Genomic DNA, 25,144 nt, shown 5'->3' on the forward strand with positions numbered 1-25,144 from the left:
TAATACTCAAACTTGCTTTAAAAATAATATATTTATTTAAATAACACATTTTTTCCCCTCTGTTGACAGCAGTGTTGGCGCTAGGAATTTTCAAAATGGGGTCCCAGGGACCCCATCAAGTCATAAAAATGGGGTCCCACAGTACAATTTTGGGGCCCCACTTTTTTGTAAGCGTTTTGAAAACAAATGCTAATATACATTCTATATTGTGTTTTGGATAAAGGTTGTCATAAACGTTACTTAATTCATTAAAAAAAAGAGATTAAAAACAACAAATGTGTATACATATGTAAATGTATTCAGTTCTAAACATTCATTCACTTTCTTCTTTCCTTCATGGATCTGAACTTTACCGCTGCTGGTAGTTTTTTCTATGTTTGTATTTAATAAGTTGTAGGTGTATTTATTTCAGTATAAAAGCGTAAAAGGTGTTTTGCTTGGGTCATGAAATGATGATAATGGTGTGCCAGGGCATACATACATTTTATATTTAACGCTCTGGAGTTTACATCAACTTCAGATCTATCCCTCATTTGAAAATGTTTAATAATTAGGGCCCGCATGGCCCATTGCATAAGGACTCCCAAAGGGAGTCCTTATGCAATGGGACATAAGGACCTATTGAATTAGTAAGGTTTTATTATTATTATTCTTCCGCAACTTTGCGCTGTAATTTGACCCCCTTAGCATGCTTCAAAACTCACCAAATTTTACACACACATCAGTAATATACGGCAAAACTTTTTATCAAAAAACCAAACCCCAAAACTCAAAATTGCGCTCTAGCGCCCCCTAGAAAGAAAACTGCTTATAACTCCCAGTACGAATGTTGTAGAGACATGAAACAAAAACCTCTATGTAGGTCTTACTTAGACCTACTTTTCATTAATTAATTTCCTCGGGCAAAAATCAACAGGAAGTTGGCAATTAATTTCCTTGGGCAAAAATCAACAGGAAGTTGGCAATTCCCCCTTCAAAAACAGTAACTTTTGCCTCTTTGAGCTGTATTTTCACCCTCTTAACATGCTTCAAAACTCACCAAACTGAACGCACACATCAGGACTGGCAAAAATTGCGATCTAATAAAAAAAACCTAACACCAAATCTCAAAATTGCGCTCTAGCGCAATTTTTGAATAAAACGCAGAAAAAACTGCTCCTCGGAAGAAAAAAATGACAAAACTGCCTGTAACTCCCACTGGGAAGGTCGGAGAGACATGAAACAAAAACCTCTATGTAGGTCTCACTTAGACCTACATTTCATATATTGACAACCCCCAGCAAAAATCAACAGGAAGTTTGCAATTTCCCCTTCAAAACAATCTTTTTTTATAAACCGGTCACTTCTCTTCAAACATTATCTCCTCTGAGCGCGTTTGTCGTATCAGCTTCAAAATAACACAGGAGAGAGATTGAACCCTTCCAAATAAAAGTTATCGAAATAATTTTTCTAACTGCTCCGGTTTTGATTTTATGAGCCTTCAAAGAACCGCTGCGCTGATGCTGCTGTTTTTTTAAGATGGCTGCTTAAAAGCAGGAAGCACCAACGTGCCCACACAATGCAGACAAGGTAGGTACACTAGACAAAAGTCTTGGGACACTTCAGACTAAAAGTAGACAAAAGTATTGGGACACTTAGGACTAGCACCTGCCAAATACGGCAAATTTTTTTAAAATTTTGTTTTCCTCCCTTTTTTGTCAAACAAAACTATGTTTTTTATGGCAAACACACAAAATATGCAAAATCTTCCACCAAAAATATTTTTCAAAGTGTAATATTTGATGTGAAGTAATAGGAACCTTGGATAGGTCAATAATTCATAACAACATTGATTTTGATTCAATTTTATGTTTTGAGCAATGACCGTTTGAAAAAAAACAAAAACAGCTTTGTTTTATTAGTCAACATTGCAACTTTTTCTAAATTACATTTCACCTTTAAGCTTTTTTATTTCACTTTTGTTTTTGTTTATTTTAATAGTATTTTTAGAATGTGCCATGGGCCTTTAAAACATTAGCTGTGGGCTGCAAATGGCCTCCGGGGCACACTTTTGACACCCCTGCTATAGATAATAAAAAATTAAATGTGATAAATCTATGGATAAAAAGTGGAGCCTGGCGACGCATGCGCGTTTATCATAACTCTCTCTCTCTCTCTGTCTCTGCCCCTCCCTCACCAATGCTGCTTAACGCACAATTTGTTTTGTTTTTAACCCCTTCTTAACCCTGAACGTACATTGAAAATACACGCAACCCTAACTCAAAATGCCGGACATTTGAGGCATTTAAGAAACTCCGCCCTGACAGGCCCGCAAAAGAGGACATGTAACGGGAAAAGAGGACGTATGGTCAGTCTAATTAAAGGGCACTTATAAATGACCAATTATTCACACACTCTAAGGAATTGGTCTCCAATAAGCATAAAATGCCGTTTTTGGAGGAGTCTGGAGTACGAGGAGAAAGACCACACAAGCACAAATACAGACATACCGGTACTCACCACGGTCCACCGTGCTGCCCCCTAGTGTCAAGGTGTGTGAAGTACCTGATGGAAAGAAGCCCTGCTGCTCCTGGAACAGCTGCATGACCAGCGCCCTCCTCTGGTCCAGCGTGCGACGCAGGGACGAGTACGGCACTTTGTCAAACTCCAGCTCGGCCAGGATGTCCTCGCCGTCCGCGCCCGCCGCTGGCTCGAAGGTGAAGATGTCGCCCTCGCACTTGGCGGCGCTTTTGGGCGTGCTGGGCTCCGAGTTGCAGCTGGAACGCCGCCGACTCTTCCTCTTTGGGGACGTTTGGTCGTCGGTGGCGGAGTCCAAATCTAGAGCGGAGGAGCGAGTGGAACATGATAGTCAAGTTGACGCTTTTAAAAGCACAAGTCTGCCGGAAAAAAAAACAGGGAGTTGGGACTAAAAAACATCCCTAGCTAGATTAAAAGTACATACAGTACAGGCCAAAAGTTTGGAGAAATGCATTTGAGTGTTTTCTATCAGGCATACTTGCTTTGCTGGCATCTAGAGCAGTGTTTTTCAACCTTTTTTCAGCCAAGGCACATTTTTTTTCATTAAAAAAATGCGGAGGCACATCACCAGCACATACCTGCCAAGTTTTGAAATCAGAAAAACCTAGTAGCCAGGGTCCAGGGGCCGCAGGCCCCGGTAGGTCCAGGACAAAGTCCTGGTGGGGGGTTCAGGCTTCGCCCCCCGACGCAAAATGATTATTAGCATTCAGACAGGTTAAAATGTTGCTAAAACCATCACTTTTCTATCAGTCACAGTGACTTTTCAAAACAAAAATATTACAGCAAAAATCATATGGGTTGATTGACATGTTTATTCTGTAAGCTAACTTCAATAGTTTGAAATTATTTTGACAGTTAATGCCAGTTATCCTGTCAACCTTTCACAAGACTTCAATTTGTTCATTGAAAGTATAAACACTTTTTACAGTAAACAAATGGTAAAACAGTACTAAACAATTCCATTAACAAAAAAATTGGTGTCATTATTAACTTTCTGTCCAAGCTTGTATAATCTACTGCCTTGTTCAATTGTAAAAAATATTCTGTGCCTAAAATTCACATTTCTATCACAATTATCATACTGTAAACATGGTAAGCTAACTTCATTAAAATTAATTGTCCTGTCAATAGCATGGAATTACAATTCAAATGTAGTTTTTTTGTAAGCCTTTGAAAAGAATTCAAAATATGAAAAATTAATGAAAATTAATTGCAGCCATCAGACACTTGAAAAGTGGCACATCACATCTCTAATGTAATCATTTTAACTTTTCAACAGAAATAGCACTGCAAAAATATTAAGGACATACTTCTGTATTTTGGTAGTTATGCTGTCAACATTTAACAAGATTTCTTCAACTTGGACTTGAAAGCATAAATAGTATAAACACTTTTAACAGTATAACAGTACTAAACAATTCCAATAGATAACATTGGTGTCATTACCTTTTTGTGGCTAAAATCCAAAGTGTTCCACTTGTATCGCTAGCAACGGCATTAGACTTGTGTTTTTTTGTCCCAACGTGGTCTTTTACATCGCTAATTCCTCCGTGTCCGATCGAAAAATCTTGTCTGCACAAGGTGCAATTCGCGTAGTTTTCACCCTTTTTGGAACGGATAATTATTCCCGGATAGGCTTTTGAATATTCTTCACGGAATGACTGCAGTTTTCTTTTCGGTTTAAGACTCGTTTGCGATTTTTCTCCGTCTGATTCCATGATCGTTCGCTCGTTTGGAAACAATGGCAACTGGTGCCTCGTGCTTGGCAGCGGTGCTGTAAATAGCCTCGCGCATTTTAAAAAAATATTTTTTTTTAATTAATGAAAAACCGTATTTTTTAATCACTGCAACCGTAACCCGGAATAGGTTGATGAAAACCGTACTAATTACGGGAAAACCGGAGTAGTTGGCAGGTATGCACTTGCAAGTATCGTTTAGTATTTGTGACTCTGACCTGTGGAGTTCTTCCTCTTGCGGCGGTAGCTGCCCAAGATGGCACGCGGCGACGTTGCCAGACTCTGCAGCGTGGGCGAAGGCAGGACCTCCTCCGGTCGAAACTCGGGCAGCTCCGCGAAGCGTTCCTCAAAGTAGACCTCCGACAGCACCCTTCCCGACCAGCAAACACGCACACACACAGAAGTATATATGCACCGTCCACCATGGAGTCTACTGGACTTACACTACTAAAAACTCACTTGTCCACAGAGTCAAAGGTCTTCTTTAGTGGTGGGGGGCGAATTTTGACCTTCTTGGGTGGGGGGCCGTCTTTGTCAGTGAGGGGGGGTGGCAGGGGGCGCTCTGTGATGGATGGAGGTGGTAGTGAAGAGGAAGGATGTGACTCCTTCCATCCAGCCTGAAGAAAAGCATCACAGGAGTTGAAGTCCAGGCTAGTTGCAAACGGAGTGTTAAGTGGCTCACCTCTCTGGAGGTCTCTGCTGTGCTGGAGCCCTCTAGTGGCTTCTCACAGGATGGCGGCTCTTCAGCTGAATGTGCAGCTGAAGACTCAATCTGTCCTGCCGGCTCAGGATCGAAGGAGAAGTGGCTGTTGGAAGCCGCCTCCCTTTCCCTTTCCTTTTCCTGCTCTCGCTCCCTTTCTCGCTCCTTTCCTCGACCGCCTCCCTCGTAGCTGCCCACCGGGATGCTGGCCAGTGTTGCCTTCACTTTCTGGGGTGGTCTGACAGGAAGCTGGCATAGTTTGGTTGTACTGGCTGGGTAACAGAGGCAAGCATCACAATTAGAAAACAACAACCATATTTTCCAGACTATAAGACGATGCAGTTAATTTATGTTATTTTCTTGGCTAACGGCCATAATGTTTTGTATTCAACAAATAGTTTTCAACACAGTCAGAGACACTAAAAAAGGTGTGCTAATGTTTGTGCTACGGTGCCATCTTTTGTACGAGTTTGCTCTTGCTTTGAACCGGAAGGCAAAAAAACAGGAAGGAATAACCGTCCATAGTGTTTCTACTCGAAAGGATTCTTCATTCATCACTCCGAGCAATGTTTGTAAGTTTTACAATATAACTAAAACAACTCATACTTACTAAACCGTCCCATGTATGAAGTCTGTAGGTGTGTATTCCTGCATATTTAGGGACAGAGTCCCTTTGGGACAGAGGACCCTATTGTACAGGTAAAAGCCAGTAAATTAGAATATTTTGAAAAACTTGATTTATTTCAGTAATTGCATTCAAAAGGTGTAACTTGTACATTATATTTATTCATTGCACACAGACTGATGCATTCAAATGTTTATTTCATTTAATTTTGATGATTTGAAGTGGCAACAAATGAAAATCCAAAATTCCGTGTGTCACAAAATTAGAATATTGTGTAAGGCTAATACAAAAAAGGGATTTTTAGAAATGTTGGCCAACTGAAAAGTATGAAAATGAAAAATATGAGCATGTACAATACTCAATACTTGGTTGGAGCTCCTTTTGCCTCAATTACTGCGTTAATGCGGCGTGGCATGGAGTCGATGAGTTTCTGGCACTGCTCAGGTGTTATGAGAGCCCAGGTTGCTCTGATAGTGGCCTTCAACTCTTCTGCGTTTTTGGGTCTGGCATTCTGCATCTTCCTTTTCACAATACCCCACAGATTTTCTATGGGGCTAAGGTCAGGGGAGTTGGCGGGCCAAATTAGAACAGAAATACCATGGTCCGTAAACCAGGCACGGGTAGATTTTGCGCTGTGTGCAGGCGCCAAGTCCTGTTGGAACTTGAAAGCTCCATCTCCATAGAGCAGGTCAGCAGCAGGAAGCATGAAGTGCTCTAAAACTTGCTGGTAGACGGCTGCGTTGACCCTGGATCTCAGGAAACAGAGTGGACCGACACCAGCAGATGACATGGCACCCCAAACCATCACTGATGGTGGAAACTTTACACTAGACTTCAGGCAACGTGGATCCTGTGCCTCTCCTGTCTTCCTCCAGACTCTGGGACCTCGATTTCCAAAGGAAATGCAAAATTTGCATGGTTGGGTGATGGTTTGGGGTGCCATGTCATCTGCTGGTGTCGGTCCACTCTGTTTCCTGAGATCCAGGGTCAACGCAGCAGTCTACCAGCAAGTTTTAGAGCACTTCATGCTTCCTGCTGCTGACCTGCTCTATGGAGATGGAGCTTTCAAGTTCCAACAGGACTTGGCGCCTGCACACAATGGTATTTCTGTTCTAATTTGGCCCGCCAACTCCCCTGACCTTAGCCCCATAGAAAATCTGTGGGGTATTGTGAAAAGGAAGATGCAGAATGCCAGACCCAATAACGCAGAAGAGTTGAAGGCCACTATCAGAGCAACCTGGGCTCTCATAACACCTGAGCAGTGCCAGAAACTCATCGACTCCATGCCACGCCGCATTAACGCAGTAATTGAGGCAAAAGGAGCTCCAACCAAGTATTGAGTATTGTACATGCTCATATTTTTCATTTTCATACTTTTCAGTTGGCCAACATTTCTAAAAATCCCTTTTTTGTATTAGCCTTAAGTAATATTCTAATTTTGTGACACACGGAATTTTGGATTTTCATTTGTTGCCACTTCAAATCATCAAAATTAAATGAAATAAACATTTGAATGCATCAGTCTGTGTGCAATGAATAAATATAATGTACAAGTTACACCTTTTGAATGCAATTACTGAAATAAATCAAGTTTTTCAAAATATTCTAATTTACTGGCTTTTACCTGTAGTGCCATAGAAGCATCGCGCACATTTAGAAAATAAATATTATTGGTATGAAAGCTTGAATGGACAAAGATGCAAGCCTACCTGACGTTTGGATTGTGAGAGGAGGACTGTATGGCCTAGAACAAACAGCGTGCCCACTGGGGTGCGCCACTGAGCTCTGCACTTGGCGCTGCGACTGCTCCAGCGCCGCATCCGTCTGCCTCTCAGCCTGCCTGTCGCTCGCTCGATCCGCAGGTCTGTCGAGAGGCAGGTGTCGCTCCTGATGGGGCTGAGGGACGGCCGCTGTGTGCTTTTGGCTGGAAGTGCTGGAGGGGTTGGAGACGGCGGAGTAGATGGCCGCGTTCGTGGGGACGGCTGTCATGGAGACGACCCCCGTTGCCATGGTGACACTCTGTGAAGGAGGGTAGATGGCGGTGACTATCTGGCCGCCGGAACCAGAGACGGGAGCTGAGCTGTGGGGCTGTGGCGAGGGGGCGGTGGCCAGGAGGGGAGGTTGACCTGCAAGGGGGACGCAAATATTCAATAATAAATATCGTTATGCACTTTTTTGGGGGGCTAAATGTATGCACGAATACAGTGTTGTGATTTTTCCCGTAAGAAATAGAAAATGAACTAATCGGTTTTAGAGTCAAACCGTTTTTTCAACATTATGAGAGCCCTCAAGACATGAAATAACACCCTTTGGTCACCTTTCTTCAAATAAAGTTAGAGTACCAATGATTGTCACACACACACTAGGTGTGGCGAAATGATTCTCTGCATTTGACCCATCACCCTTGATCACCCCCTGGGAGGTGAGGTGAGCAGTGAGCAGCAGCGGTGGCCGCGCCCGGGAATCATTTTTGGTGATTAAACCCCCAATTCCAACCCTTGATGCTGAGTGCCAAGCAGGGAGGTAATGGGCAGAGGTGGGTAGTAACGCGCTACATTTACTCCGTTACATCTACTTGAGTAACTTTTGGGATAAATTGTACTTCTAAGTGTAGTTTTGATGCAACTTACTTTTACTTTTACTTGAGTATATTTATAGAGAAGAAACGCTACTTTTACTCTGCTACTTTTATCTACATTCAGCTCGCTACTCGCTACTAATTTTTATCAATCTGTTAATGCACGCTTTGTTTGTTTTGGTCTGTCAGACAGACCTTCAAAGTGCCTGCCTTACTGGTGACGTTTCACTCCGTTCCACCAATAAAATGCAGTCACTGGTGACGTTGGACCAATCAAACAGAGCCAGGCGGTCACATGACCTGACTTAAACAAGTTGAAAAACTTATTGGGGTGTTACCATTTAGTGGTCAATTGTACGGAATAAGTACTGTACTGTGCAATCTACTAATACAAGTTTCAATCAATCAATCAAAAGTGTGAAGGAAAAAAGACACGTTTTTATTTCAACCGTTCATCCCGTCAAAAGCCTAAAGACTGACTGCACAGTTCCTGTCTTCACAATAAAAGTGCCGCTCCATCGCGCCTGCACTTACAAAATAAGAGTCTCCGAAAGCCAGCGCAAACAAGCTAGCAAGCTACGGAATTTGCCGCCAATGTATTTCTTGTAAAGTGTGTGAAAACGAATATGGAAGCTGGACAAATAAAATGCCAAAAACCAACCACTTTCATGTGGTATTAGACAGAAAGGAGGAACTTTTCTTCTCCTCCATTTGAAAACGTGGACGTTACCAGCACTACTGTCTGATTACAATCAATGCAAGTCATCAGAATCAGGTAACACACCAACTTATATTCTTGTCTTCATGAAAGAAAGGAATCTATATGTGTTAAACATGCTTGTATATTCATTAAAACACCTTTAACATGTAAACAAAAACGGCAAACTAAATAAATATAAATGATGTACTGTATATATCAATTTATGTGTATATAAATATATATATATATATATATATATATATATATATATACACATATATATATATATATATATATATATATATATAAATACATACATATATATATATGATATGTGTGTGTATGTTACTCATCAGTTACTCAGTACTTGAGTAGTTTTTTCACAACATACTTTTTACTTTTACTCAAGTAAATATTTGTGTGACTACTCCTTACTTTTACTTGAGTAATAAATCTCTAAAGTAACAGTACTCTTACTTGAGTACAATTTCTGGCTACTCTACCCACCTCTGGTAATGGGTCCCATTTTTGTAGTCTTTGGTATGACTCGGCCGAGGTTTAAACTCACAACCTACCGATCTCAGGGCGGACACTCTAACCACTAGTCCACTGAGTAGGTAAAGTAATGCTGTCTGAGGCTGAGTCAATCAGTGGCCACAATCCTGAACGGCATGATTTGTTTGGTCTCATGTAGAGGCCAATACTACTGTAGTATTGATATTTTTAGTCCATATAGCAAGTGTTATGCTTGAAAATGCTTAATTTAGGGCAAAAATGTTGTGGAATATGCTTAAAAAAACTGATGTGATGAAGCCACAATATTTGAAGCGCCATGTGGCGAGGGACGACTGAAACACTGATATATGTCATACAAGTGTCAAAAAAAGTTGACCCCCATGCTGGCTCTCACAAGGATACAAAGAGGACTTTACCGCATGAAAAAATATCATGCATCTCAATTTCAACTTACTTACAAGTGCAAAAAAAAAAAAAGTCAACTAAATTACAATTCGGAGATGCATACTTTTAACCATAATTGATACAAATGCAGGTGGAGATTACTGCATGTGGTTGAGAGGCAACACACTTCACACAAAAACTATATTTATTTATGTCCAAGTATCCGTAATGTATTGAGCAGCCTGGACAGAGACTGCTGCCATCATAGTAAACTACGGCTGTCAGGTTAATTTTTTAATAGAATAATCACATATTGGAGATTTGGATTAATCATCATAAATCACAGGTGAGTACTTCCTTGCATAACAAAACTTTGCTTAAGACCCCAATATTTGTGCGCTAATTAGAGATGCGCGGATAGGCAATTATTTCATCCGCAACCGCATCAGAAAGTCGTCAACCATTCGCCATCCACCCGATCTAACATTTGATCAGAACCGCACCCGCCCGTTGTTATATATCTAATATAGACGATGCAAGGCATTAGTGAGATTATAAAGCTTTTGCCTGTTAAAGAAAGGAGACTGATCCAATGCAGCACAGACATTCGCGTGCCACGCTGTCACGACCCAGACGCACACCAGTGCGCAATCATATGGGAGCCGCGCTGAGCGCACCTCCAAGCGCGTCTCGCTGCCGGCGGCGGCCGGGTATGGGCCCGACGCTCCAGCGCCATCCATTTTCAGGGCTAGTTGATTCGGCAGGTGGGTTGTTACACACTCCTTAGCGGGTTCCAACTTCCATGGCCACCGTCCTGCTGTCTATATCAACCAGGGTGAGCCCCACCCCTTTCGTGAACGCACTGCGCGCGGAGTGACCCCTGTTACGCGCCCCCGGCAACAGGGGTGGCGGACAGGTAAGCTGCGCGGGCGGAGCGCGCGGAGTGACCCCTGTTACGAGCCCCCGGCCACGGGGGTGGCGGGCAGGTAAGCTGCTTACCTGCTGCGCGTGACGCCGGCCGCGGCGAAGGCGGACGAGGCGTGGTGTCGGTGCGGTGGGCGCGGTGGTGACCCTGGACGTGCGTCGGGCCCTTCTCGCGGATCGCCTCAGCTACGGCTCCCGGTGGGGCCCTCTCGGGGGAAGGGGCCTCGGTCCCGGACCCCGGCGAGGCGTCCCTTCTCCGCTCCGTAAAAGTGTCCATCTCTTTTTTTTTTTTTCTTCTGTTGTGGCATATGCTGCAGGTGCCTGCTCGTTTTTCGTATGTGGGTAACAACATTTAACTATGTATATATATTTCCAAATTGGTTTAACTGCCACCCGCCTGAATCTATTTAAAATCTAATTTTTTTTTATTTCAACCGCCCGACCCGACCCGACCCGCGGATAAAATCTTTTTTTTTTTTTATTTCATCCGCCCGATCCGCGGATAATCCGCGGACTCCGCGGTTGTGCCCGCAAACCGCGCATCTCTAGCGCTAATGCATTTTTTTAGTCACTCAGGAACGTTTTTAAAACATTTCATTTATTTGCACAAAACTTGGTAACCGTTTTAGGTCAATTCCGGTCAGGGTGTATTTTGGAGTGAAATTTGCCAGCAAGCGCACCGGTCTCCTCGCTCATTTTTGTACTGACCGTTTAACGGTTAGGGTCAAAGAGCTTGTACGGGTAAAATACATTGCTTGATTAATCTAAGCTTATATATCATTAATGGCATCATTTTTTGTGATTAATCACATGAATTAACTCCCTCATTTTGACAGAGCTACAAAAAAACAAAGGAAATAGCTACATTTTTATGAGACTGCTGCCTTACTTTTCATGAAAACTCTATCATGACTTGAGAATAGGGTTGTAACGGTACGTGTATTTGTATTGAACCGTTTCGGTACGGGGGTTCCGGTTCGGTTCGGAGGTGTACCGAACGAGTTTCCACACGGACATATTAAGTAGCGTAACGCATGTTGTGTAAACAATGCACACCGAGGCACAAAACACGGCATGCTAGCAGCTAACGGGCTACGATAGACTGACCATACGTCCTCTTTTGCGGAGCTGTCAGGGCGGAGTTTCTTAAATGCCTCAAATGTCCGGCATTTTGAGTTAGGGTTGCGTGTATTTTCAATGTACGTTCAGGGTTAAAAACAAAACAAATTGTGCGCGCAGCAGCATTGGTGAGGGAGGGGCAGAGACAGAGAGAGAGAGAGAGAGAGTTATGATAAATGCGCACGCGTCGCCAGGCTCTGATTTTTATCCATAGATTTATCAGATTTAATTTTTTATTATCTATAGCAGGGGTGTCAAAAGTGTGCCCCGGAGGCCATTTAAAAGGCCCACAGCACATTCTAAAAATACTATTAAAATAAACAAAAACATAACAAAAGTGAAATAAAAAAGCTTAAAGGTAAAATGTAATTTAGAAAAAGTTGCAATGTTGACTAATAAAACAAAGCTGTTTTTTTTTCTTTCAAACTGTCATTCCCATACCTGCCAACTTTTGAAATCAGAAAAACCTAGTAGCCAGGGTCCAGGACAAAGTCCTGGTGGGGGGTCCAGGCTTCGCCCCCCGACGCAAAACGATTACCGGTATTAGCATTCAGACAGGTTAAAATGTTGCTAAAACCATCACTTTTCTATCAGTCACAGTGACTTTTCAAAACAAAAATATTACAGCAAAAATCATATGGGTTGATTGACATGTTTATTCTGTAAGCTAACTTCAATAGTTTGACATTATTTTGACAGTTAATGCCAGTTATCCTGTCAACCTTTCACAAGACTTCAATTTGTTAATTGAAAGTATAAACACTTTTTACAGTAAACAAATGGTAAAACAGTACTAAACAATTCCATTAAAAAAAAAATTGGTGTCATTATTAACTTTCTGTCCAAGCTTGTATAATCTACTGCCTTGTTCAATTGTATAAAATATTCTGTGCCTAAAATTCACATTTCTATCACAATTATCATACTGTAAACATGGTAAGCTAACTTCATTAAAATTAATAGTCCTGTCAATAGCATGGAATTACAATTCAAATGTAGTTTTTTTGTAAGCCTTTCAAAAGAATTCAAAATATGAAAAATTAATGAAAATGAATTTAAGCCATCAGACACTTGAAAAGTGGCACATCACATCTCTAATGTAATCATTTTAACTTTTCAACAGAAATAGCACTGCAAAAATATTAAGGACATACTTCTGTATTTTGGTAGTTATGCTGTCAACATTTAACAAGATTTCTTCAACTTGGACTTGAAAGCATAAATAGTATAAACACTTTTAACAGTATAACAGTACTAAACAATTCCAATAGATAACATTGGTGTCATTACCTTTTTGTGGCTAAAATCCGAAAAACGTTGAAAGTTTTCCACTTGTATCGCTAGCAACGGCATTAGACTTGTGTTTTTTTGTCCCAACGTGGTCTTTTACATCGCTAATTCCTCCGTGTCCGATGGAAAAATCTTGTCTGCACAAGGTGCAATTCGCGTAGTTTTCACCCTTTTTGGAACGGATAATTATTCCCGGATAGGCTTTTGAATATTCTTCACGGAATGACTGCAGTTTTCTTTTCGGTTTAAGACTCGTTTGCGATTTTTCTCCGGCTGATTCCATGATCGTTCGCTCGTTTGGAAACAATGGGCAACAGGTGCCTCGTGCTTGGCAGCGGTGCTATAAATAGCCTCGCGCATGGCATTCGGAATGGCTCGATAGGAAGTTACGGGAAGCAGTGTCGATTGTCATTGTTGTCATTGTTGTTACGCGATTTCGTGAATAAAACTTTTAAAAAAATATTTTTTTTAATTAATGAAAAAACGTATTTTTTATCACTGCAACCGTAACCCGGAATAGGTTGATGAAAACCGTACTAATTACGGGAAAACCGGAGTAGTTGGCAGGTATGCGTCCTCTTTTGCGGAGCTGTCAGGGCGGAGTTTCTTAAATGCCTCAAATGTCCGGCATTTTGAGTTAGGGTTGCCTGTATTTTCAATGTACGTTCAGGGTTAAAAACAAAACAAATTGTGCGCGCAGCAGCATTGGTGAGGGAGGGGCAGAGACAGAGAGAGAGTGAGAGAGTTATGATAAACGCGCATGCGTCGCCAGGCTCTGATTTTTATCCATAGATTTATCACATTTAATTCTTTATTATCTATAGCAGGGGTGTCAAAAGTGTGCCCCGGAGGCCATTTAAAAAGGCCCACAGCACATTCTAAAAATACTATTAAAATAAACAAAAACATAACAGAAGTGAAATAAAAAAGCTTAAAAGGTTAAATGTAATTTAGAAAAAGTTGCAATGTTGACTAATAAAACAAAGCTGTTTTTTTTCTTTCAAACTGTCATTGCTCAAAACATAATATTGAATCAAAATCAATGTTATTATAAATTATTGACCTATCCAAGGTTCCAATTACTTCACATCAAATATTCCACTAAGAAAAATATTTTTGGTGGAAGATTTTGCAAATTTGGTAAATAAATAACCCCAAAATTTACATTTTGTTGTTTTCTTACTGTACCGAAAATGAACCGAACCGTCACCTCTAAACCGAGGTATGTACCGAACCGAAATTTTTGTGTACCGTTACACCCCTACTTGAGAAATATTCAGACATTCTCCAAAAGTCATGTGGCAATGAAGTCCAGCTGTCAGCTGCACTGACCTGCAATCAGCGGTTGAACCAACGCCTGACCAGAGGGTGGGATAGTCGTGAAGCCGAGGGTGGCCAGGGAGGGTGGCACATACGTGGATCCAGGCACAGGGATCGCTTGCTGGGTGGGGTGATGGCTGGAGGCTGTTGTTGTGGACACCAGAGGCAGCGACGAGGGGATCCCCGGAGTGGACTGGACGTAGGTGATCCTGGACACGTCGAGAGATGATTGGAAATTCTGATCATTGATTGTTTAGGTTGACTATGTTGTAGTAGAGGGTGACGGTTTAATAACGTGACAGAACAGGAAGGAAGAACAAAAAGAGAACTTGTGCAGAAAGGGTCAAAGGCCGAGTAGCACAGCGCTTGTTGACCTGAGTGAGTGTGTGTGTGTGTGTGTGTGTGTGTGTGTGTGTGTGTGTGTGTGTGTGAGTGTAGCTAGAGAGCTCGTGTGGGGGTGGAAGGCGGAGGCAGCTCAGGCTACCAGCAGCATGACTAACACATTCAGAATAGAGCTGTTCTGCCTCAGCTGCACCCCTGCTGTACTTCTTCTTTTCCCTTTTGTCTGCTCGCTGGGCTCCAACAGTTGATATGAAACAATACTACTTCCTGGTGATACGCCATCATCTAAACTCCAGCTAGCAACGAAATGAACAGCATAGGAGAAAGTATTTTTTTTTGCTCTGACTGGCATGCTACCCTCAAAGTATTTGTTGACACACATAAATCCAACCTTTAATTGTGTTGGAATAAACAATTTGCCTTCCCTAAAAAGGGTGAAAATGCTTGTGATTGCTTGCTATTGCTGGGTCGCACGTGGTGTCACGTCGCCTTGGATACGAGCACATGGAGGTCAAACAGCGTAATTCTCGCTAGAAGTCAATTGTAAGCGGAGTGAAAATGCCACGAAATCAACTGCAAAAACTAAACTTATCCTTTTTCTCATTGGCATCACAATCACAGCAGTACGTCACTTTTTAATGTCAATCAAATACGTTACTTACCGAGTCCAACATTGTCTTTCACGGAATAATGCCTAATTAGTGGACCCCTCCAGATGTAAGAACATGGTGTCTCTCCAATCTTTGCGACTTTAAATCCTTGTGAGTGTAGTAAGAAGTGCGGTCGAGCAGTAACTTGAAGGGTCGAGTTTGATGATGAATGGTTTAAATCTTTAGAAATGTTGAATATTTTTTCATGATATCTGGCGTGTATAGTTCCCTCTAAACCAGGGGTGCTCATTACGTCGATCGCGATCTACCAGTCGATCTCGGAGGGTGTGTCAGTCGATCACCAGCCATGCATTAAAAAAATAGTCCTAAAAATGAGCGATCATAAATCTTCACTATGACGTCACTTGATTGACATTCACGGCACCCGAGGGTCTTCTGAGATGACGCTGGCTGCTGCCAGCTCATTAAAATTACCGACTGGAAGGCGAGAAACACTTTATTTCAACAGACTCTGGCGCCGTACCTGTCGTCAAAACTCCAAAGACCGACTGCACAGTTGCACAATAAAAGCTCTGCTTCATCCTGCCTGCGCTACCAAAATAAGAGTCTCAGAAAGCTGGCGTGCACAAGCTAGCAAGCTACGGAGTTTGCCGACAATGTATTTCTTGTAAAGTGTATACAAAGGAGTACGGAAGCTGGACAAATAAGATGCCAAAAACCAACCACTTTCATGTGGTATTGGACAGAAAGGAGGACTTTGTTTCTCCTCCATTCGAAAATGCGGACGTTATCATCACCACTGTCTGATTCCAATCAATGCAAGTCATCACAATCAGGTAATACACCAACTTATATTCTTGTCTTCATGAAAGAAAGGAATCTATATGTGTTAAACATGCTTGTATTATCTTTAAACACCTTTAAGTTGTTAACAATATTAACTATATGTGTTCAACATGCTTGTTTTATCTTTAACCACCTTTAAGTGGTTAACAATATTACCTATTTGTGTTAAACATGCTTGTATTATTTTTAACCACCTTTAACTTGTTAACAATATTAACTATATGTGTTAAACATGCTTGCATTATCTTTAAACACCTTTAACTTGTTAACAATATTAACTATATGTATTAAACATACTTGTATTATCATTAAACACCTTTAATGTATTAACAATATTAACTATATGTGTTAAACATGCTTGCATTATCATTAAACACCTTTAACTTGTTAACAAAAACATATATTTCATAAATAAGTAAATATAAATTATATATATGAATGAGGTAGATCCCCACGACTTGATCAATTGAAAAGTAGCTCGCCTGCAGAAAAAGTGTGAGCACCCCTGCTCCAAACCTTTCAAAAGACATCCAAATCTGCACTAAATAAACCGTAGCCCAATGGAACTCTTGCCCTCCACCTGAAACTCGGAAGTGATTGCAACCTGGCAATTGTAGTGAAAACGCTCTTTTTGAATGTGAAAAAAGTTCATTTTAAAACTTTAGTTAAAGGACTATTCTGGGATTGTGGTGAACTTGTTTGTCAATAAATTGCTGCTTAAGTAGAATTAAAACAAAAATAGTGCCCCAAAATTTGTCCAGTTGATGTACAGGTGAAATTAAAAACAATTGAAGTATGTGTAGTATGTGATATAAACTCTTTACATGCAAAGTGAGATATGCGATATGTCAAACATTTATTTCTATACAGTTTTTAAAACCCCCAAATTTTCTGAGATTTTCAATTTGAGGTTTTCATAAGCTGTAAGACATAATCATCAAAATTATATCAAAAATCTTGAGTTGCATGTTATGAGCCTATGTCATGTATTAATTTCACTTTGTAAATCGAACTGCTGGAATAAACAAACCTATGCACGGCATTCTAATTGTTTGAGTTTCACCTGCATACATGAGGTACAATCCAATAAAACATCAGTGTTTCCCATACATTCATTTTATTTGTGGTGGCCTGCCACAGAAACATTTGGAACGCCACGGAGAGATTTGGCAAGTTCTCCATGTTATGTTAGACTCTGGTTTGCTTATGTTTGTGGTGCAGAAGTCACTGTCGTCGTGAATATTCTGACACTTTGATATATTTTGAGCATTAATGCCTATTCTTAAGTGTGTTTGATGTTATATTGATGTTGTGATAGTCGGAATGACAGCTCTGTTTATTTAGTAAAGTAGTAAATGGTATCTGACTGCTACACGAATTAAGGCTAACCTGCACATGATAATTTGAGACATTGCAGCTCTGTTGGAATCATTTAAAATGTTGTGCTGTGTTGTTACGATATATCAAATGTAAATATGATTATTTATTTCAGAAGTATGCTCTAGTATGGCTTTTTTCATGGTAAAATGGATTTTAATGTAATTTAGTATTGCCTATCTTTTTAGGTGAAGGTCCCCATTACGAATGAGGACCCGTGTGCTCCATCCATCCATCCATCTTCTTCCGCTTATCCGAGGTCGGGTCGCGGGGGCAGCAGCCTAAGCAGGGAAGCCCAGACTTCCCTCTCCCCAGCCACTTCGTCCAGCTCTTCCTGTGGGACCCCGAGGCGTTCCCAGGCCAGCCGGGAGACATAGTCTTCCCAACGTGTCCTGGGTCTTCCCCGCGGCCTCCTACCAGTCGGACGTGCCCTAAACAGGCGTTCGGGTGGCATCCTGACCAGATGCCCGAACCACCTCATCTGGCTCCTCTCGATGTGGAGGAGCAGCGGCTTTACTTTGAGCTCCCCCCGGATGGCAGAGCTTCTCACCCTATCTCTAAGGGAGAGCCCCGCCACCCGGCGGAGGAAACTCATTTCGGCCGCTTGTACCCGTGATCTTGTCCTTTCGGTCATAACCCAAAGCTCATGACCATAGGTGAGGATGGGAACGTAGATCGACCGGTAAATTGAGAGCTTTGCCTTCCGGCTCAGCTCCTTCTTCACCACAACGGATCGATACAGCGTCCGCATTACTGAAGACGCCGCACCGATCCGCCTGTCAATCTCACGATCCACTCTTCCCTCACTCGTGAACAAGACTCCGAGGTACTTGAACTCCTCCACTTGGGGCAAGATCTCTTCCCCAACCCGGAGATGGCACTCCACCCTTTTCCGGGCGAGAACCATGGACTCGGACTTGGAGGTGCTGATTCTCATCCCAGTCGCTTCACACTCAGCTGCGAACCGATCCAGTGAGAGCTGAAGATCCTGGCCAGATGAAGCCATCAGGACCACATCATCTGCAAAAAGCAGAGACCTAATCCTGCAGCCACCAAACCAGATCCCCTCAACGCCTTGACTGCGCCTAGAAATTCTGTCCATAAAAGTTATGAACAGAATCGGTGACAAAGGGCAGCCTTGGCGGAGTCCAACCCTCACCGGAAACGTGTCCGACTTACTGCCGGCAATGCGGACCAAGCTCTGGCACTGATCATACAGGGAGCGGACCGCCACAATCAGACAGTCCGATACCCCATACTCTCTGAGCACTCCCCACAGGACACGGTCGAATGCCTTCTCCAAGTCCACAAAACACATGTAGACTAGTTGGGCAAACTCCCATGCACCCTCAAGGACCCTGCCGAGAGTATAGAGCTGGTCCACAGTTCCACGACCAGGACGAAAACCACACTGTTCCTCCTGAATCCGAGGTTCGACTATCCGGCGTAGCCTCCTCTCCAGTACACCTGAATAGACCTTACCGGGAAGGCTGAGGAGTGTGATCCCACGATAGTTAGAACACACCCTCCGGTTCCCCTTCTTAAAGAGAGGACCGTGTGCTGTCATGTTCAATACCTGGTGGGTGCAGGCGGCAGTAAAACAGCCTGCGAGGGGGCTGGCCCCGGAGCCACGACTGTAGCGGTGGCCACTGTCACGGGGAAGGGGCTGGCGGGGTGCACTGCCCCTCCCTGAGACAACTGAGACTGGACCATCGGCATGGGGGCTATTTGGATGATCTGTAGATTAAAAAAAGGAAAAAACACAGTGAGTGCTGCAAGTGTGTGAGATAATGATGTATCCTAATTAAAGTGGTTGCCAAACCTTGCTTCCTGCCTGAGCGCCATTCTGCAGAGGAAGCTGCGGGGCCACGATGGGGAATTGCTGGGCGGGGGCCGGCGTGGCCCGTACTGTTGCCATGGGAACGACCATTTTACCCTGGAGCACCGGGGACTGTGTTTGCACTGAGCCAAGGCAGGAAGAGAATACATGTATATTTTAAAATTGTTTTGTCATCTCAGATTAATATTAGAAGTGTAGCTTTGCTGTCACCTCGAGTTCCTGCTGGGCTGGACGAATAACACGTCAGTGAGCTTGAGCCATGCTGCTTCCCATTTGCCAAGGGTGCGTGAGTGGGCGGGGCGGCGGGCAGGTTGAAGATACTGGTTGGCTGGCAGAGCTGCGGCGGGCTCTTAGGATTGGCGGGGAGGGTGGGCAGTATGTACTGGACTTGCGTGATGGCTTTACCCCCAGGGTGCGCCAGGGAGGATGTGGGGAGGAACTGGGACTGGAGCAGGGGCAAAGGCAGGGGTCCGTTGGAGTGGCTGTGTGGTAATGAAGCAACTGTGGAAGAAATGGCCACTTGCTGCTGTTGGGGGGGCTGAGGTTGGGGCGACTGGGTGATGAGCTGCACTGCAGGTTGGCCGGACAGAGCACCCCCTAACACTAAATTAGTCACCACCCCAGCACCTACAGAGTTGGGCGACGATGAGGAGTAGTAGCCACTTGGTGTGGAGCCGCTTCCTGATCCAATCAGAAATTGCGGTTGCTGCTGTAGCGCCATTGGCTTTCTCTCAGGTGTGTGCGGGCTGGATGAGGCGCCCCTCTCTCTGGGTTTGCTGACGATGGGGAGCGGCGTGCTGATGACGGGGCGCATCACATTGGTCAGCACTGTGGATGCCACCCTCACGGCACCGATGCCCAGGTGCGAGTTTGCAACCACGGACGAGGAGAGGGGAGGCCCTCCCCCTGCTGGACAAGTCGAGATTACTGACTGGCCAGAGGAGAGGGAGAGAGGGAAGGCTTGCACTCCTCCCGCCTCACCGCCTAAATTGTCCTTTACGTCTCCCTCCGCCCTCCTCCTGGGGTCAGAAAAGACTGCTGGTCTCCCCTCGTCGTAACGTCTGCTGCTGGGATAGGAGGACAGTGAGACACTCCTGCCATGTGGGGTCGCATGTGAGGAGGATGAGGATGCGGTGGAGCAGATGACTGGAGCAAAGACTCGCTGAAAAGCCAAACAGACCAACAATAGAGAAAAATTTACCATAAAAATTGTATTTATAACTCAACCGGCAAAGCTTAAAATAAAACAACCTACTCAGCGGCGTAGCGGTTAGAGTGTCCGCCCTGAGATCGGTAGGTTGTGAGTTCAAACCCCGGCCGAGTCATTCCAAAGACTATAAAAATGGGACCCATTACCTCCCTGCTTGACACTCAGCATTAAAGGTTGGAATTGGGGGATAAACCACCAAAAATGATTCTCGGGCGCGGCCACCGCTGCTGCTCACTGCTTCCCTCACCTCCCAGGGGGTGATCAAGGGTGATGGGTCAAATGCAGAGGATAATTTCGCCACACCTAGTGTGTACTTTAACTTTACTTTAAAAGAAGGCGATAATAAAGAGGGTTATTACCTAAATTCAATGACTTGTATTTTTACTTGAATAATGTTGTGAAGTGCATGAAAAAGTGGAATGGAAAATGTGTCTCTTTTTGACAAAATGGTGATTTACTGAGAAGTACCGTATTTTCCGCACCATAAGGCGCCCTGGGTTATAAGCCGCGCCTTCAATGAACGGCATATTTCAAAACTTTGTCCACCTATAAGCCGCCCCGTGTTATAAGCCGCATCTAACTGCGCTAAAGGAATGTCAAAAAAACAGTCAGATAGGTCAGTCAAACTTTAATAATATATTAAAAACCAGCGTGATGTGGGCGCGCATGGAGTCGTATATCAACATGGACGGAGCTGCGTGAAAAAACCCACCCGGCCTCTTCGCGTAAACTTCCCTTAACCACTCGCTCATCTTTTCTTCATCCATCCATCCCTTCGAGTTAGCTTTTATGATGACGCCGGCTGGAAAGGTCTCTTTTGGCAAGGTCTTCCTTTTGAATATCACCATGGGTGGAAGTTTCTGGCCATTAGCATGGCAAGCTAGAACCACAGTGAAGGATGACTTCTCATTCCCTGTGGTGCGAATATTCACCGTACGTGCTCCCGTTGTATCCACAGTGCGGTTCACAGGAATATCAAAAGTCAGTGGAACCTCGTCCATGTTGATAATGTTCTCTGGCCGGATCTTTTTTTCAGCTATCTTGTTTTTACAATATGCACGGAAAGTAGCCAGCTTTTCTTGAAAGTCTTTAGGCAGTTGCTGTGAAATAGTAGTCCGTGTGCGGATGGAGAGATTGCGTCTTTTCATGAACCGGAAACCTGTCGCTTAGTAGGAGCCATTTTGTGGTCTTTACAGATGTAAACACACAAAGGAAATGAAACGTAATATCCGCGCGCTTCTTCTTCTTCTACGCGGGCGGGTGGTTGCTTACAGTAGAAGAAGAAGCGCTTCCTGTTCTATGGGGGCGGGTGCTTACCTTGGCGGTTGCTTGCGTAGAAGAAGAAGCACTTCCTCTTCTACGGGGAAAAAAGATGGCGGCTGTTTACCGTAGTTGCGAGACCGAAACTTTATGAAAATGAATCTTAATATTAATCCATATATAAAGCGCACCGGGTTATAAGCCGCACTGTCAGCTTTTGAGTAAATTTGTGGTTTTTAGGTGCGGCTAATAGTGCGGAAAATACGGTATATTGCACAACACAACAGAACCAATGTTGTAAAAGCAGCCACAGTGCTGATGAGTTTTTTGTAAACAACCGTACGACACAACTGACATTTTAGAGTTAGATAAAGCTACCGTTTGCTGACCATTAGTCATACTTAAAATACACTACTCCCAACTTAAGTTGGTTATTTCTAATTAATGGAAATACAATTACATGAAGAGGTTGCCTACAGCCACAGCTGTTCATGTACATTTTTTAGACAACACACCCAACAGCTAAAAGGAGCTTATTAAATGTATTGAATAAGGCATAAGTTTGAGCATTAATGGTACTGTTCTGTCATGTGTTACAAAATAACAAAGTGGGTTACCTTCTGAACGCTTTCGTCCCCAGAACCTCTCTCGCTGTCGCTGTCAGTCACCCGCTCCTTGCACTTGAGGTCAATGGAGCTGCTGGGATAAGGGTCCTCTGGAAAAGAAAACAAACTACATCTACACTTGACATCCAATGCTACGTCAGTCAGATTGCAGACCACATATATTGCCTACGTAAAGAGGAGTCAGGGGCGTTGCACTGTTTAGAGTCTTACCGATGACATCATCATCTCCCTCCTCCTCACAGATGACCATGCGCTCCTCATCGCTGGTCATGTCCTCGCTGACCCCTCGCTGGGACCGGGACAGGGGTGGGGCGTGGCTTGAAAACTGACTGCCTCCATCTCCACACATCTGGGAAAGAGGGGAAAACAGTCAGTCAGAGCACTGCTTTTTGAAACATGAAATAATGTTATAATTATTATATGTGATAATCAATTTGTTCATTTTGTCCTCTACCGTTTTCATTACTTCCTGTGCGTTTTCCCCTGAGCATAACGCACTAGTGTCATCTGCAAATAGTATTTATGTGTTTTGTGCTTTTACAAATGATGTAGGTTGAATAGTTTTGGATCCAGAACTGACCACTGGGGTACACCACAAGACATATCTCCGATGTGTGATCTCCTAGCCTCACATTTTGCTTCCTATTTGTTCGGTAGCTTTTTTCACCAAGGTAGTTTGGGTTGGTTTGGTTTGCATTTCCTTTGGAAATCGAGGTCCCAGAGTCTGGAGGAAGACAGGAGAGGCACAGGATCCACGTTGCCTGAAGTCTAGTGTAAAGTTTCCACCATCAGTGATGGTTTGGGGTGCCATGTCATCTGCTGGTGTCGGTCCACTCTGTTTCCTGAGATCCAGGGTCAACGCAGCAGTCTACCAGCAAGTTTTAGAGCACTCCATGCTTCCTGCTGCTGACCTGCTCTATGGAGATGGAGATTTCAAGTTCCAACAGGACTTGGCGCCTGCACAGCGCAAAATCTACCCGTGCCTGGTTTACGGACCATGGTATTTCTGTTCTAAATTGGCCCGCCAACTCCCCTGACCTTAGCCCCATAGAAAATCTGTGGGGTATTGTGAAAAGGAAGATGCAGAATGCCAGACCCAAAAACGCAGAAGAGTTGAAGGCCACTATCAGAGCAACCTGGGCTCTCATAACACCTGAGCAGTGCCAGAAACTCATCGACTCCATGCCACGCCGCATTAACGCAGTAATTGAGGCAAAAGGAGCTCCAACCAAGTATTGAGTATTGTACATGCTCATATTTTTCATTTTCATACTTTTCAGTTGGCCAACATTTCTAAAAATCCCTTTTTTGTATTAGCCTTAAGTAATATTCTAATTTTGTGACACACGGAATTTTGGATTTTCATTTGTTGCCACTTCAAATCATCAAAATTAAATGAAATAAACATTTGAATGCATCAGTCTGTGTGCAATGAATAAATATAATGTACAAGTTACACCTTTTGAATGCAATTACTGAAATAAATCAAGTTTTTCAAAATATTCTAATTTACTGGCTTTTACCTGTATGATTGATTATTGAATGCTTTTGTCACATCCATAAAACCCTAATCTTAAAATCACACCTGTGCCAGTTCCGCAAGGGCTTGTGTGTTGCCCCTATCACTGCGCTCCATGCTGTGCACGGCACTTTGAGAGAAGGCTCTGGGCCGGGTCAGCTGGTTCATGTGACCCTCTGTTGGACCCCTCTCAGACACGCCCACCAGACCTGGCACCGCCCCCTTCATCTCCACAGAATGCGGCTCTAGCGAATGATAAACAAAAAGGGAGGTTAGACAAAATGATTGATGAACTGTGTGTTCTACCAGACCAACCTGTGGACTCGGACATGCTCCTCTCCCTGATATCTTTGCTTCCTGGGACCCCGCGACCTTCGGAGCTGGACTTCTTCCTGTCTTTGTTGCACCACTTCCAGTCCGGGTGGGCTTTAAAGTGGGCCTCTTTCACCTGGCAACAAGATGAAATAATGGTAAATGGGTTATAGTTATAGCGCTTTTCTACCTTCAAGGTACTCAAAGCGCTTTGACACTATTTCTACATTCACACACACATTCACACACTGATGGCGGGAGCTGCCATGCAAGGCCCTAACCACGACCCATCAGGACACAACGGACGTGACAAGGTTGGTAGAGGAATCAGAATCAGAATCGTTTTATTGCCATTGTTTGAGAACGGGTTCACAAACTAGGAATTTGTCTTGGCGCAATCGTGCAACATAAAACATACCTGCCAACTTTTGAAATCGCAAAATGATTGATTGCATTCAGACAGGTTAAAATGTTGCTAAAACCATCACTTTTCTATCAGTCACAGTGACTTTTCAAAACAAAAATATTACAGCAAAAATCATATGGGTTGATTGACATGTTTATTCTGTAAGCTAACTTCAATAGTTTGAAATTATTTTGACAGTTAATGCCAGTTATCCTGTCAACCTTTCACAAGACTTCAATTTGTTAATTGAAAGTATAAACAGTATAAACACTTTTTACAGTAAACAAATGGTAAAACAGTACTAAACAATTCCATTAAAAAAAAAATTGGTGTCATTATTAACTTTCTGTCCAAGCTTGTATAATCTACTGCCTTGTTCAATTGTA

The 25,144-nt window shown here is 43.2% G+C and overlaps 1 protein-coding gene across 2 annotated transcripts in view; it reads right to left on the minus strand.

Moving 5' to 3' along the window:
• cicb (capicua transcriptional repressor b) overlaps positions 1-25,144 on the minus strand; it is a 159,959-nt gene that overhangs the window by 3,404 nt on the left and 131,411 nt on the right. Inside the window, exons 7-19 of one of the 2 annotated variants that reach the window (XM_061947498.2) lie at positions 24,356-24,488; positions 24,107-24,285; positions 22,732-22,870; positions 22,513-22,610; positions 19,636-20,587; positions 19,408-19,547; positions 19,162-19,322; positions 14,422-14,618; positions 7,288-7,704; positions 4,936-5,225; positions 4,713-4,870; positions 4,472-4,623; positions 2,545-2,817 (exon numbers count right to left, since the gene is read on the minus strand). In XM_061947498.2, the coding sequence (XP_061803482.1) occupies positions 2,545-2,817; positions 4,472-4,623; positions 4,713-4,870; positions 4,936-5,225; positions 7,288-7,704; positions 14,422-14,618; positions 19,162-19,322; positions 19,408-19,547; positions 19,636-20,587; positions 22,513-22,610; positions 22,732-22,870; positions 24,107-24,285; positions 24,356-24,488 (3,289 nt within the window). Of the gene's footprint in view, positions 1-2,544; positions 2,818-4,471; positions 4,631-4,710; positions 4,871-4,935; positions 5,226-7,287; positions 7,705-14,421; positions 14,619-19,161; positions 19,323-19,407; positions 19,548-19,635; positions 20,588-22,512; positions 22,611-22,731; positions 22,871-24,106; positions 24,286-24,355; positions 24,489-25,144 lie in introns of both variants that reach the window. The other variant, XM_061947487.1, reaches the window with a different exon arrangement.

This window comes from Nerophis lumbriciformis, linkage group LG04 (genome assembly GCF_033978685.3).
Source record: "Nerophis lumbriciformis linkage group LG04, RoL_Nlum_v2.1, whole genome shotgun sequence".
Lineage (NCBI taxonomy): Eukaryota > Metazoa > Chordata > Actinopteri > Syngnathiformes > Syngnathidae > Nerophis > Nerophis lumbriciformis.